We start from the raw sequence: 13,681 nt of genomic DNA, 5'->3' as shown, positions 1-13,681 counted from the left end.
AGTATTGCCACACTATTTTACCCTCACCCTGTGTTGTCTTGAGTAATATCACGCGCAAGGTAAAAGAAGAGCAGGCATTCGGTGGGATGAGCCCTGGTCCGTGCAATCTCCAGCACACGCTGACTCCCCCGTGTCTTCACAGATAATAGAGGGTTATTTTCTGATGCAGTGCCTGCAATTAATCCCCCATAATCATGCAAAGAATATGCCAATGTTCTTTTTACACTCCCCCATAGATATCCCATCACCCTCCTAAAATTAAGATAACACGCCAGGGGAGCGGATGGAACATCCAGGGAAATCGGTCTGTGATGGACGTCAATGTGAAGGTTTTATCCCCCCCCCATAATAATTTCAGTTCAAGAAGACGTGAAAAAAAAAAATCAGATGCACAGACCTCATACAACTTTGATGCAACAAACTTTCTTCCGCTGCTGTTAGTCCCTTCCATTACTACAACCTGAAAGAGGAGACAAACTTATGACAGCCGCAGACACAAGATATTTATCAAAGAGCAAGTATAGCTACAAGGGCTACCATCTGCCGACAATCCCATTTCTGTGGCAATGGAACACAAGATACAGTGACATGTACAGCACCATGGAATCAATGGTGCTCCAAAAATATAGTATATTTTACAAATATAGCTTGCATTTTGCAGTGCATTAGGCAGGTTTTTTTTAACCCCTTTAAGCCATGGTACTTTTCCATTTTTCTTTTTCCTCCCCCACAAAAATAAAAATGTTTCCCTATTTTCCTCCCCAAAATAAGGGGTTAATTTCATAGTCTGCAAAATACGGTATATAAAACTGACCTGACAATATGATTCTACAGGTCAGTACGAGAATGCAGATACCAAACATGTACATTTTATTTAAGTGGCAGAGACAAAATTCCAAAATTTATATGAAAAAAAATATAAAATGTTTTTTTCGCCTTTGTTGCCATTTTTTCTTGATCTGGGGCTGGGGGTGAGGTCTTATTTTTCTGTGCCCTATTGATACCATTTTGGGGTAGATACGATGTTTTCATCGCCTGTTATTGCAGTTTATTGCAATGTTGCGGAGGCAAAAAAGGAGATTTTTGTGTACTCACCGTAAAATCTCTTTCTCTTAGCCTCTAATTGGGGGACACAGGACCATGGGTGTTATGCTGCTGTCCACTAGTAGGCGACACTATGCATAATCTGAAAAAGATTAACTGTGGCTCCTCCTGTGCAGTATACACCCCTGGACGGCATCAGCCTTCTCCAGTTTTGTGCAAAAGCAGTAGGAAGAACGTAACATGAATAACATAATTATGCCTGTAAGAAGGCAACTATGTAACATGAATAACATAATTATGCCTGTAAGAAGGCAACTATGTACGAGCTCAAGAAAACAATATGAGAACTCAACAGTTACAACGGCCCGGAAAGGGCAACAGGGTGGGAGCTGTGTCCCCCAATTAGAGGCCAAGAGAAAGATTTTACGGTGAGTACACAAAAATCTCCTTTACTCTGTCGCCTCATTGGGGGACACAGGACCATGGGACGTCCTAAAGCAGTCCCTGGGTGGGAAGCAATGGACGAATATTGTGCAGACAGGCCCGTATACTTAGGGCACCGCCGCCTGCAGGACACATCTACCCAGGCTCGCGTCCTCTGAGGACTGGGTATGAACCCTGTAGTGTTTAGTAAACGTGTGTAAGCTAGTCCAAGTGGCCGCCTTACACACTTGTTGTGCCGAAGCCTGGTGCCGAATGGCCCAGGAGGCCCCTACCGCCCGTGTAGAGTGTGCCGTAATACCGGCTGGAAGAGGAGAATTCTTAAGGCGGTAGGCCTCTTGTATGGTGGATTTGATCCACCTGGCAAGGGTAGCTTTGGAAGCTGGCAGACCCTTGTGGCCGCCTTCCGGAAGGAGGAAAAGAGAAATCAGACCTCCGGAAGGACGCAGTCCTAGACACGTATATACGCAATGCCCTGACAAGGTCAAGCGTATGCAGAGCCTTCTCCACTCTATAAACTGGAACCGGACAAAGGGATGGTAGTGAAATTTCCTCATTGAGGTGGAAGTCGGACACAACCTTCGGAAGGAAGGATGGGACCGTACGAAGAACTACCTTGTCCTGGTGAAAAGCCAGGAAGGGCCGTCTGCAGGAGAGTGCTGTCAGTTCAGACACCCTGAGTAGCGAGGTGATTGCCACCAGGAAAACCACCTTCTGGGAAAGAAGGCGGAGCAGGACCTCCTTAAGGGGTTCGAAGGGTGGTTCCTGCAATGCTGTCAGGACCAGGTTGAGGTCCCACGTTTCTAGTGGTCGTCTGTAGGGGGGAACCAATCGGGAAACCCCCTGAAGGAAAGTCCTTACTTGCGGCTTGGTAGCAATGCGCCTTTGAAAAAGCACTGAGAGGGCTGACACCTGGCTCTTAAGCGAGCCTAATGACAGCCTGGCCTCCAGACCCGATTGGAGAAAACCAAGTACTTTGGGTAGGGAATAAGGGAGTGGGATCTGGCCACAAGATTCGCACCAGGTAAAGAAAGCTTTCCAGGTACGGTAATAAATCTTGGCAGACGCTGGTTTCCGTGCTCTGATCATGGTTCCAATGACGTCCGTCGAGAGCCCTGCTTGGGTTAGAACCCAGGTCTCAAGGGCCACGCCGTCAAATTGAGAGCCCCTGAGTTCTGGTGGTAGAACGGGCCTTGTGATAGAAGATCGTGGCGGTCAGGGAGACGCCAGGGGGCGTCTGCTGTGAGTTGTACAATGTCGGCGTACCATGTGCGTCTGGGCCAGTCCGGTGCAATTAGGATGGTTGGAACTCCCTCTTGTTTGATCTTCCTCACCACTCTGGATATCAGGGGGAGAGGTGGAAAAATATACAGAAGCTGGAACTGGGTCCAGTCCTGAACCAGAGCGTCTGCTCCGAGCGACCGCGGATCGTGTGTTCTGGCCATGAAGTTGGAGACCTTGGCATTGAAGTGGGATGCCATTAGGTCCACATCCAGGGTCCCCCAGCGGAGACAGATCTGTTGAAAAATTTCGGGATGGAGAGACCACTCTCCCGAGTCTATTCCTTGTCGGCTGAGGAAGTCTGCTTCCCAGTTGTCCACACCCGGAATGTGGACCGCTGAAAGAACCGACCCTGTGTCCTCCGCCCAGCGGAGGATGTGTGACACTTCTTGCATTGCCTGGGTACTGCGGTTCCCCCCTTGGTGATTCACATATGCCACAGCCGTGGCATTGTCCGATTGTATTCTGATGTGAGAGGCTGACAGTAAGCGATGGAAGGCCCTCAATGCCAGAAGAATGGCACGAATTTCCAGGATGTTGATGGGCATGGTCGCTTCCACTGGGGACCACTTGCCCTGTGGTGTAGGTGCACCGCACCCCAACCCGTCAGGCTCGCGTCGGTGGTCAGAACGTTACATTGACCTGTGAGAAAGGATTTCCCCTTTGCTAGCGAGGTTGCAGTGCAGGGACTTCCTGGTTAACGACGTTAGCTGGAACTCACTGTCGAGAGAAAAGGGATTCCTGTCCCAGGACTTGAGAATGGCTAGTTGGAGAGGTCCGAGGTGAAACTGGGCAAATGGGACAGCTTCTATTGCTGCTGCCATCTTGCCGAGGACTCTCATGGCAAACCGGAGAGATCGAGGGGGTTTGCGGAGGAGGGTGCGAACTGCTAGTCGGAGAGCCAGTGCCTTGTCCTTGGGAAGGAGCACTAGACCCCTGGAGGTGTTGAATAACATTCCCAGGAAGGTCAGGGACTGACTCGGGGTTGGTGATGACTTTTGTAGGTTGATTAACCAGCCCATGCGACTGAGAGTATCGGATGTGATTGAGACGCTGAGCTCGCAGTCCTTGAAGGTGGGAGCCTGGATGAGTAGATCGTCCAGGTATGGAACGACTACTATGCCTCTGGAGTGCAGGACGTCCGTGGTGGCTGCCATGACCTTGGTGAACATTCTGGGAGCCGTGGCGAGTCCGAAAGGGAGAGCCACGAATTGGTAGTGGTCCTGGCCTATTGCGAACCTGAGAAACCTCTGATGGGCAGGTGCAATGGGTATATGCAGGTATGTGTCTTGTATGTCTATGGAGGCAAGATATTCTCCCTTCTCCATGGACGCAATGATGGACCGAAGGGACTCCATGCGGAAATGACGGACCCGTACATATTTGTTGAGCTGTTTTAGGTCTAGTATGGGCCGTATGCTGCCTCCTTTCTTGGGAACTACGAACAGATTGGAGTAGAACCCTCGGAAGCGGTCGGTCGTGGGTACCGGTACTATGACTCCTGCTTGAAAAAGCGAGGAGACCGCTTGGTTGTAGGCACAAGCCTTGACTGGTGGTTTTGGGGGGACAGAGAGGAAGAATCGGTCCGGTGGGTTGGAGGTGAAGTCTATTTTGTATCCGGAAGACACTAGTTCCGTGACCCGTCTTCTGTAATAGGCAGCCAGACTTGATGAAAGAGCAAAAGTCGGCCGCCTACTGGTGTGGTGTCTTCCGGAGTCCGTGAGTCATGATGAGGAGAAAGTCTGAGATTTTCCTCCTCTGGGCTTAGGCTGGCCTGCTTTTGACTGCCAGGTCTTGTCCGACCTTTGCGTCGATCGTGAGTTGTCCCTGCGTGGGGAACGGTTACGATTTTGTGCTGGACGCGAGACGGACCAGCCGGAGGAATTCTGAAAGGATCGGAATCGAGTTTGGTTACGCTTCTTGTAAGTGCGTTTAGGTTTCAGTTGGGGAAGAGAAGTACTCTTACCCCCGGTGGCGTTGGATATCATAGTGTCCAACTGTTCACCGAAAAGTCTCCCACTGAGGTAGGGGAGGTGCGTGAGGGACTTCTTTGAGGCTGCGTCCGCTTTCCATTCCCGCAGCCAGAGGATACGCCAAATCGTGATGGCGTTTGATGCTATCCCCGCTACTCCCCTTGTTGAATCCAGAGCTGCATGGAGCATGTAGTCTGCTACAACTGCTATTTGAACCGCTTGGTCCGACAGCTCAGGAGCGGATGCTTGGAGAGCTTGTAAATTCTTTGCCCAGGCCAGAATGGCCTTGGCAGCCCAAACTGAGGCGAACGCGGGAGCCAGGGATGCCCCTGCTGCCTCGAAAATTGAACGAGCCATGCGTTCTACCTGCCGGTCTGCTGCATCCCTGAGGGTTGAGCTATCTGGCAGTGAAAGGAAGGTCTGTGCTGCTAGCCTAGAGACTGGGGGGTCCACTTCAGGTGGATCTGTCCATTCCTTGGTGTCCTGTGGGAAGGGGTACCTCGCCTCCAGATATTTGCGATTAGCGAATTTCTCAGGCTGAGAGAGCTGCTTTTTAAAGGATCGCCTTAAACTCTGGGTAGTTAGAGAAAACCTTAGGCGGCTTCAGAGGTCCTTCAAAGGAAATCTTATGTTCTGGGGTCTCTGGTGGCGGATCAGAAATGTCCAGCACCCGATGGATGGATGAAATTATGTCCTCAACTAGCGCTGTATTGCTAGGAGGGATTGGGATCAGGGACCCCTCCGTGTCTCTGTCTGAGTCAGTGTCACAGATGCCTTCCGAATCCTGTGTATCACTGAGGCGTCCCCTGCTGAGTGGGCTGGGGAGGAGGCCTTCTCTGGTCGGGGATTGCGGAGATCTGCATTGTCTGTCCTTGGAATGGGACGGTCTAGATGACCTGGAGCTACGGTGTCTCTCCCTAGAGGGGGATGACCGTGTGCTATGGGATGACGCAGATGGACTTGATCTATGGGTCCGCTTGCGTCCTGACCTAGACGTGGATGTGCCAGGGTCATCTTGTTCCTGACTCAAGCTCTCCCTTTGCTGGGTAACGGTCAAAGCCGAGGCATGACCCTGTAGAGCCTGAAGCAATGTGGAGGTTAGGTTATCTATAGACTGCGTCATAGATTGCGATATCTGAGTAGCCCATTCCGGCGTGGCATTAGACACCGAGGCATTGGCAGGGGCTTCTTGGGGCTCTGACACATTAGTTTGTATACAGTTCTGACAATGCGGGTACGTGCTACTACTGGGGAGAGTGGTCCCGCAGGCTGTGCAGAATGCATAATAGCAGTTCTGCCTGGTTCTCTTGGACCTTGAGCCCGGCATAGTGCACAGAGTGCAGAAGTGCTGCCAGCAGAGGACCTTACAGGGGTAGAGAAACCTATAGGGGAGCCTTATAGGTAATATGGATTCACAGCTGAGTAAAAAACCCAGCTGTGATCTTACCCCACCAATGTGCCCCTAGGTCCAGCGCCGAAGATCCACAGTCCTGTGCCCCCCGGAGACTGGCTGCCTGGTCCTGGTCCTGCAGACCGGGAGATGCAGGGTTAATCTGCAGCCGAAAATGGCTGCTGAGACAGAGAGGAAAGGAGGAGAAGGGGGCGGAGAGCTGGAAAAATGCGTCAAGGCTGTGTAAAAACGCGCCCTGTCTCGATCCACCCCCTTTATGACACTGTAGAGTGTCATATTTGTCATCCGGGGGGCGGGCCGGAGAGGAGGCGGCAGCTTCAGCTAGGCCGAAGCCGGGGCCTAAATTAGATGCCTGAGGCCCAGAAGGGCTCCAGGCCGGCGCGAAAGTCCGGGAGGGGGTCGGATGTGAACCGGACCTCTCCGGATTTAAAGGCAGGATGGCGGTGGGGCTATAAGCGGAAGGGGGAGCCCGGTAGGGGTCTCCCTGAGGCAGTATCTAGCTGGTGCTGCCGCAGAGACAGGGGCACAGGGAGCCCTGTGTCTGTATGTGCCATGCCTGCCAGCACTCCCCCCGGCCCAAACAGGAGCACGCAGCTGGGCTGGGGTCCCTGGATGCAGGCGCAGTGTGCTGGCCCATTGCTGGGAGCTGTAGAATGCTGCCTGTACAGGCCCTACATGAGGTGTCTCAACCTAATACCCCCAGAGGGGGATAGGGAGGGTGCTGTTGTCACCTTCAGGGGCCTTTATCCTCGCCTCGACCTCAACCCAGAAACCAAAAGGAATTGGGGAAGGAGGGGGGGGGTCTCGACTTCGAACCAGCACCCGAGGGACTGGGGAAGGAGCAACATGGGGAATAGCCATCTCTACTTCAACTGGGCACCCCATAATAGGGGGCCGAGGAAGGAGCCATGCCGGGAGTCTCACAGGAGACCCTCTTTTCTTCATGTGTAATCCCGTCGGAAAAAACGGAGTAAAAATCTTTTAGGTGTGCCTCCTATGCGACACTAAGCAAAAACTGGAGAAGGCTGATGCCATCCAGGGGTGTATACTGCACAGGAGGAGCCACAGTTAATCTTTTTCAGATTATGTATAGTGTCGCCTCCTAGTGGACAGCAGCATAACACCCATGGTCCTGTGTCCCCTAATGAGGCGACAGAGTAAAAAAGTATTCTGGAGTTTGTGTTTCTCATTACGCCGTTTACCGATCGGATTAATTTATTTTATATTCTGATAGATCGGACATTTCTGAACGCAGCGATAACAAAAGTGTGATTTTTTTTCCCATAACCCCCCCACTTCATTTAATAGTCCCTTTAGGAGTCTTGAAGCGGTGATCAGGATTTCTGCTGTTACGTATAGCACAGGCAATCTCCTATAGCCGGCGTTCACAGGAGTATCATAATGACAGGCACGGGGGTCATTAGCAGACCCTCTGCACTAATGACAACCCATCAGTGCCCAGAAATCACGTCATGGGTGCGCCGATGAGAGCGTGGAATGACGCGCACCCCACTGGCATGTGTTAAATCCCCCTTTCCTTTCCAAAAGGATGACATTTGCATGTGAACTTACCTTCATAGCAGCCTAATAAGGGATTGCAATATTGTAAGAAATGCTCTTTGTAGAAATGATGATCAATACCTGCCCAGGAAACAGTGAATATTCCTTTAACTCCGATAAGTCCACAGGAACCTGCAATCCCGACGAGTGCTCCCGATCCCCCTCAAGAATAACAGATTTGGAGTTCAACTTCCCATTGCTGTCACAACCGACCTGTCCAAGCACAGTCACAGTCTCCTAAAGGCAGGGCAGAAAAATAACGGATTACTTACCGGTAATACTCTTTTATAGAGCCCACGACAGCACCCACTAGAGAGAGGGGATCTGCCCCTAGGAACAGGAAATCTACAGAGAGATAAAAGGGGCGGCCCCCCCTCGCTCCTCAGTTGTATTACAGAGAATAGGAGGAACCGCCACCAGGTTTTAGTTAATAGGCTCAGGTATATGTACATATTTACAACCTTATACTATATTGTTCTATTATCTACACCTCACCACAATGGCACCACGTGCTAATATAAAAAGGGAGGGATGTGAATGGGTGCCGTCATGGGCTCTATAAAAGAGCATTACCGGTAAGTAATCCGGTATTTTCTATTCGCCATGACAGCACCCACTAGAGAGATTTACAGAGACTGTAGATTGGGTGGGTTTACTGAGTCAAGGACCGATATCCCAAAGGTTAGATCAAAGGCGGAAGATAGTATTTTCTATAAGCACTATAGATTAGACCTAGGTGAAGACCAGGTTGCGGCCTAAAGGCCCCGTCTCACATAGCGAGATCGCTAGCGAGATCGCTGCTGAGTCACTAGTTTTGTGACGCAACAGCGACCTCAGTAGCGATCTCGCTATGTGTGACACGTACCAGCGATCAGGCCCCTGCTGTGAGATCGCTGGTCGTGTCGGAATGGCCTGGACCGTTTTTTGGTCGTTGAGGTCCCGCTGACATCGCTGAATCGGTGTGTGTGACACCGATCCAGCGATGTCTTCACTGGTAACCAGGGTAAACATCGGGTTGCTAAGTGCAGGGCCGCGCTTAGTAACCCGATGTTTACACCCTGGTTACCAGCGTAAATGTAAAAAAAACAAACACTACATACTCACCATCTGATGTCTGTCAGGTCCCTTGCCGTCCGCTTCCTGCTCTGAGTGCCGCCGTACAGTGAGAGCACAGCACAGCAGTGACGTCACCGCTGCGCTCTGCTCTCACTGTACGGCGGCTCAGTCAGAGCAGGAAGCAGACGGCAAGGGACCTGACGGACACCGAAAGGCGAGTATGTACGGTTTGGTTTTTTTGGTAACCAAGGTAAACATCGGGTTACTAAGCGCGGCCCTGCGCTTAGTAACCCGATGTTTACCCTGGTTACCCGGGTGCTGCAGGGGGACTTCGGCATCGTTGAAACTGTCTTCAACGATGCCAAAGTCGTTCCCCTGATCGTTGGTCGCTGGAGAGAGCTGTCTGTGTGACAGCTCCCCAGCGACCACACAGCGACTTACCAACGATCACGGCCAGGTCGTATCGCTGGTCGTGATCTTTGGTAAATCGCTATGCGAGACGGGGCCTTTAGATATAAGGTCTATTGGCACGTTCGCCTTTTCTGCCCAGGAAGTCGACAAGGCTCTTGTAGAGTGTGCTTCCACATGCAGTGGATGATCTCTTCCTCTAGCTTTATACGCCAAGATTATGGCATCTCTGATCCAGCATGATAACGTATTCTTTGTGACTCTGGATCCTTTGTTTTTACCCTGGAAAGACACAAAGAGAGCCCTACTCTTCCTCCAGTCCCTAGTCCTCTCTAAATAGGCCAGAACAGTCCTTTTTACATCTAGGGTATGAAGTCTCACTTCTTCTGGAGTCGAGTGGCCTTTATAAAAAGTAAGTAGGAAGATCTCCTGAGATCTATGAAAACTAGTGGCTACTTTAGGGAGATAAGATGGGTCCGTTTTCAAAATTATCCTGTCAGATGTTACAGATAAGAATGGAGGATCTATTGATAAGGCATAGAGATCGCTCACTCTTCTAGCAGATACCAATGCTACCAACAATACCGTTTTTAACAAAATATTTTTCAATGAGGTTGTATGAAGAGGCTCGAAAGGGCTTTGAGTTAATGCATCTAGGACTAAAGTTAGATCCCACTGAGGGACCTGCAGTATATTGATTGTTTTTGACTAGGGTGGATGGTAGAGGAATCCAATATGGCGGTTCCCCCGGAAATGGTACTCTAACCTCGCGATCCCGGAAGTTCAACCAACCACTTCCGGGACGCCGATGCTACTGCGCATGCGCCCGCGTCTCTGCTGCACGCCGGAAGACGCCGTGGTAAGCGCTGCACCCGCAGCTATGTCGGCAATTCAATACCTCCACTCCGGAGGGACCTGGAGGGGAAACCTCCACCGGGGAGACGCCAGCACCACAGCGGCTCCACATACCCCAGGAGTATACACCATTTACCTGACCCAGGTCCGGGCCGGACGAGGTAGGTGCCGCTCCGCATTATTGGTAGCCTCATACAACGGTGTCCCAGCAGGGAGACTGTTGATAACTTCCAGGCATTGCAGCAGCATCAGCAGATGAGGGGTAGCCCGCAGGATCATTCCCCGTACTGTCTACCCGCTCTGGAGCCCCTGCCGCTCAGCAGAGTCGTACAGGCGGCAGTCCAGGCGGGTTTTCCTCTTCGTAGCTACTCCATAGAGTCTTCTCTGTGGGTTCCTGTCTAGGAACAGGAAACCAACTGAGGAGCGAGGGGGGGCCGCCCCTTTTATCTCTCTGTAGGTTTCCTGTTCCTAGGGGTGGATCCCCTCTCTCTAGTGGGTGCTGTCGTGGCGAATAGAAAAATCATGTACAAGAGCAATAAAGAGGGTGAATGGAGGAAAAGCCAGATGTGAACTTGACCCAAGATGTGAACAGTGCAAACTAATGACGTTATTTATTGTAACACACTTTACTGTTTGGCGCAGTAAAACTACAATTTGCATTTGGTTGTATTCTGTAGGTAATGTAGCTGCACAAACTCACCTGAGCTGGAAAAGAGACAGATGTAAACTCTTCAATATGGAAATGATTCTTCAGGGCCTCGCCGAGCTCTTCAATTTTACTGCCCACAGCTATTTGGGAGAACACAAGTAGAAAACAGTGAGCGGCAGGTGTCCATAGATGGAAGACAACAGCTGAAAAACCACATGCAGGAGGCTGAAGAGCGAGATAAAATCCCTGCGACTCCATAGAGCGGTGCGGCACAAAGCCCCTGCGGCTCCATAGAGCGGTGCGGCACAAAACCCCTGCGGCTCCATAGAGCGGTGCGGCACAAAACCCCTGCGGCTCCGTAGAGTGGAGCGGCACAAAACCCCTGCGGCTCCATAGAGCGGTGCGGCACAAAACCCCTGCGGCTCCGTAGAGTGGAGCGGCACAAAACCCCTGTGGCTCTGTAGAGCGGAGCGGCACAAAATCCCTGTGGCTCTGTAGAGCGGAGCGGCGCAAAACCCCTGCGGCCTTCATTAAGTAGACAGTGACTGCATCACAACCCAACAACAATCTAATAGGAATGCCAAGCAGCAGATATGGTTTTCCCTGGATATAAGTAACTGCCAGACACGTGACAGTGCTCATGTCTCCATATTAGAATAACATGCATGTTACTTGCACAGTTGGGACTCATCGTGGTCTGCAGCCATCACTCCCACAACCAAATTACTACCAAGCTGGTCAAATAAGATGCCGACTATTCATCTATTACATCAATACATCTTACACATTAATACTTACTATCTCGGATGTCCGTCAACTTCTGAAACATGTACTTGTAGGATTTAGTCAGCGCCTCCTCCTCTTGTAGGGTTATGGGCTCTACTTTCGTGTACTTGCCGTTTCCACCACTCCATGATGTTCCTTGTATGTCTCCAAAAGAGGTCACCACTTCACCACGGTTGGAGCGAGAGCTATACTTCTGTGATGGGGTGGCGCTAATGCAGGAAAGAAAGGGGAATTAGAAACGTGTCCAACATGTCTAGAAAGCTGCACAAAATCGTGCCATCTTAAATGTGTCGCAATATGCAAACTCCTAAATTCACTATCCCAGTTTTATTGCGTGCTATACGCCATTAGTCTGTTCATTTAATATATTATTGCATTCAACAATTAAATACCAATTCTGGAATATTTATATCAGAATTCTGCATTGTGCCTTTTCCTCTGTTTCCTCTCCTGGAAATACTTGGTTCGGAAATGTGTTTATAAAGTGATAATTGGGTGTTGTCATTTATACACATTGGCAGGTGTAATTATGGAACATTATGTTGCACCGACCAATCCCTAATAAATTATCACTAAGACAATGTATTAATATTACATGTTACAGGGCATATTTAGAGAGTGGAAACGTAGACAGTCTGGCAATGCACTAAACTTAACATGTTGAATCCTAAATTCTGCACTTGCCTTCCCTCCCCACCACCCCCATTTGTTTGGTTTAGGTTACAAAAAAATTTTAATCCAAAATTTTTATCAGTTGTTGGTGTCAAACAAACAAGGACTTTTAAGTTAAAAAAAAAAAAAGAGAAAATCAAATTGAGACAGAATTCAGATGCATTTCGATCAGGAAATAAAAAATGCAAGTTTTCTTATGACAAATGTATCAAAGCTGAACCGGAAATGGTTAAACCACCATAAAAAAGGAGACATCATGACAACCTGCAGTATTTATCACAATGTCATTACTACTTCTTTTACAATCTGACAATTTTTATTAGATGTAACAATGAATAGGTCAGCAGGTTTTGTTATGTAATCTGAGATTAGCATCATGTAGGGCAAGAGAGCCTGATTCCAGCGATGTATCACTTACTGGGCTACTTGCTGTAATTTCCATTCCATTCCAGTTCTCTGAATGCTGAGCTGTGTATAACCCCACCCACATCACTGATTGGCTGCTTTCTGCCTATGCACACAGAAAGCAGCCAGTGGTGGGGGCGGGGTTAGACAGACCATGAATATGGAGGACTACATGGTAGCTGGATTACTAGTCCTCTAGTGGTAATGTCCTAGTGATAAAACATTTCATCAAAAATATAGAAAGCAGCACAGTAACGGACATCACGGAATCAGGGTCTCTGCCCCTACATTGTGCTGAACTACCAGGAAAGAGGGATTTTTGTGTACTCACCGTAAAAATCCATTTCTCCGAGCCAATCATTGGGGGACACAGACCATGGGTGTTATGCTGCTTGCCACTAGGAGGACACTAAGTGATACAAAAAAAGCTAGCTCCTCCCCTGCAGTATACACCCTCCTGCTGGCTCTCAGCTAACCAGTTCGGTGCAAAAAGCAGTAGGAGATCAGTAACAACATATTAGCTTACAGCATGTCATATTATATACAGTATGAGAGTATAGCATATCAGATTATAAAAAACAAGCATAAGCCAATACCAGGGTGGGAGCTGTGTCCCCCAATGATTGGCTCGGAGAAAAGGATTTTACGGTGAGTACACAAAAATCCCTCTTTCTCCTTCGCCTCATTGGGGGACACAGACCATAGTACGTACCAAAGCAGTCCCTGGGTGGGGACAACATCAGATCAGGCCCTGTGTAACCGCTACTTACAAGTGCCCACCGCGGCCTGCAGAGTCCGCCTGCCCAGACTCACATCTGTGGAAGTCTGGGAATTATAATGCTTCAAGAATGCATGCGGACTGGACGAATCCGCAAGCTTGCAGGCGTGTCTTGTCGACGCCTGGTGCCTAGAACCCACGATAGACAGGGAGATAGGCTGACATCTAACACGGAAGGACTCCTGGATGGTGAAAGGAATACACCAGGCTAAATGGCCGATGAAGACGGCTAAACCCTTCCTGTAAACGTCAGGAAGCTTTCCTCTCACCGTCAGGAAGCCCAAGATACAGTGTCCAACCTTCAGAAGGACGCCGTCCTCGAGACATACCTACTCAGAGCACTCGCTTCGTCCGGAATATGG

General features: G+C 49.8%; 1 protein-coding gene across 4 annotated transcripts in view; it reads right to left on the bottom strand.

The window, feature by feature from the left end:
- Positions 1-13,681, bottom strand: part of POLA2 (DNA polymerase alpha 2, accessory subunit) — a 60,336-nt gene that overhangs the window by 32,467 nt on the left and 14,188 nt on the right. For 2 of the 4 annotated variants that reach the window (XM_077287696.1, XM_077287695.1), the window contains exons 7-10: positions 11,477-11,673; positions 10,730-10,818; positions 7,792-7,947; positions 398-460 (exon numbers count right to left, since the gene is read on the bottom strand). In XM_077287696.1, the coding sequence (XP_077143811.1) occupies positions 398-460; positions 7,792-7,947; positions 10,730-10,818; positions 11,477-11,673 (505 nt within the window). The remainder of the gene's footprint in view (positions 1-397; positions 461-7,791; positions 7,948-10,729; positions 10,819-11,476; positions 11,674-13,681) is intronic. The other 2 variants (XM_077287698.1, XM_077287697.1) reach the window with 1 other exon arrangement.

The sequence above is a fragment of the Ranitomeya variabilis genome, chromosome 2 (assembly GCF_051348905.1).
Source record: "Ranitomeya variabilis isolate aRanVar5 chromosome 2, aRanVar5.hap1, whole genome shotgun sequence".
Lineage (NCBI taxonomy): Eukaryota > Metazoa > Chordata > Amphibia > Anura > Dendrobatidae > Ranitomeya > Ranitomeya variabilis.
This window is presented reverse-complemented; position numbering and strand designations above follow the sequence as displayed.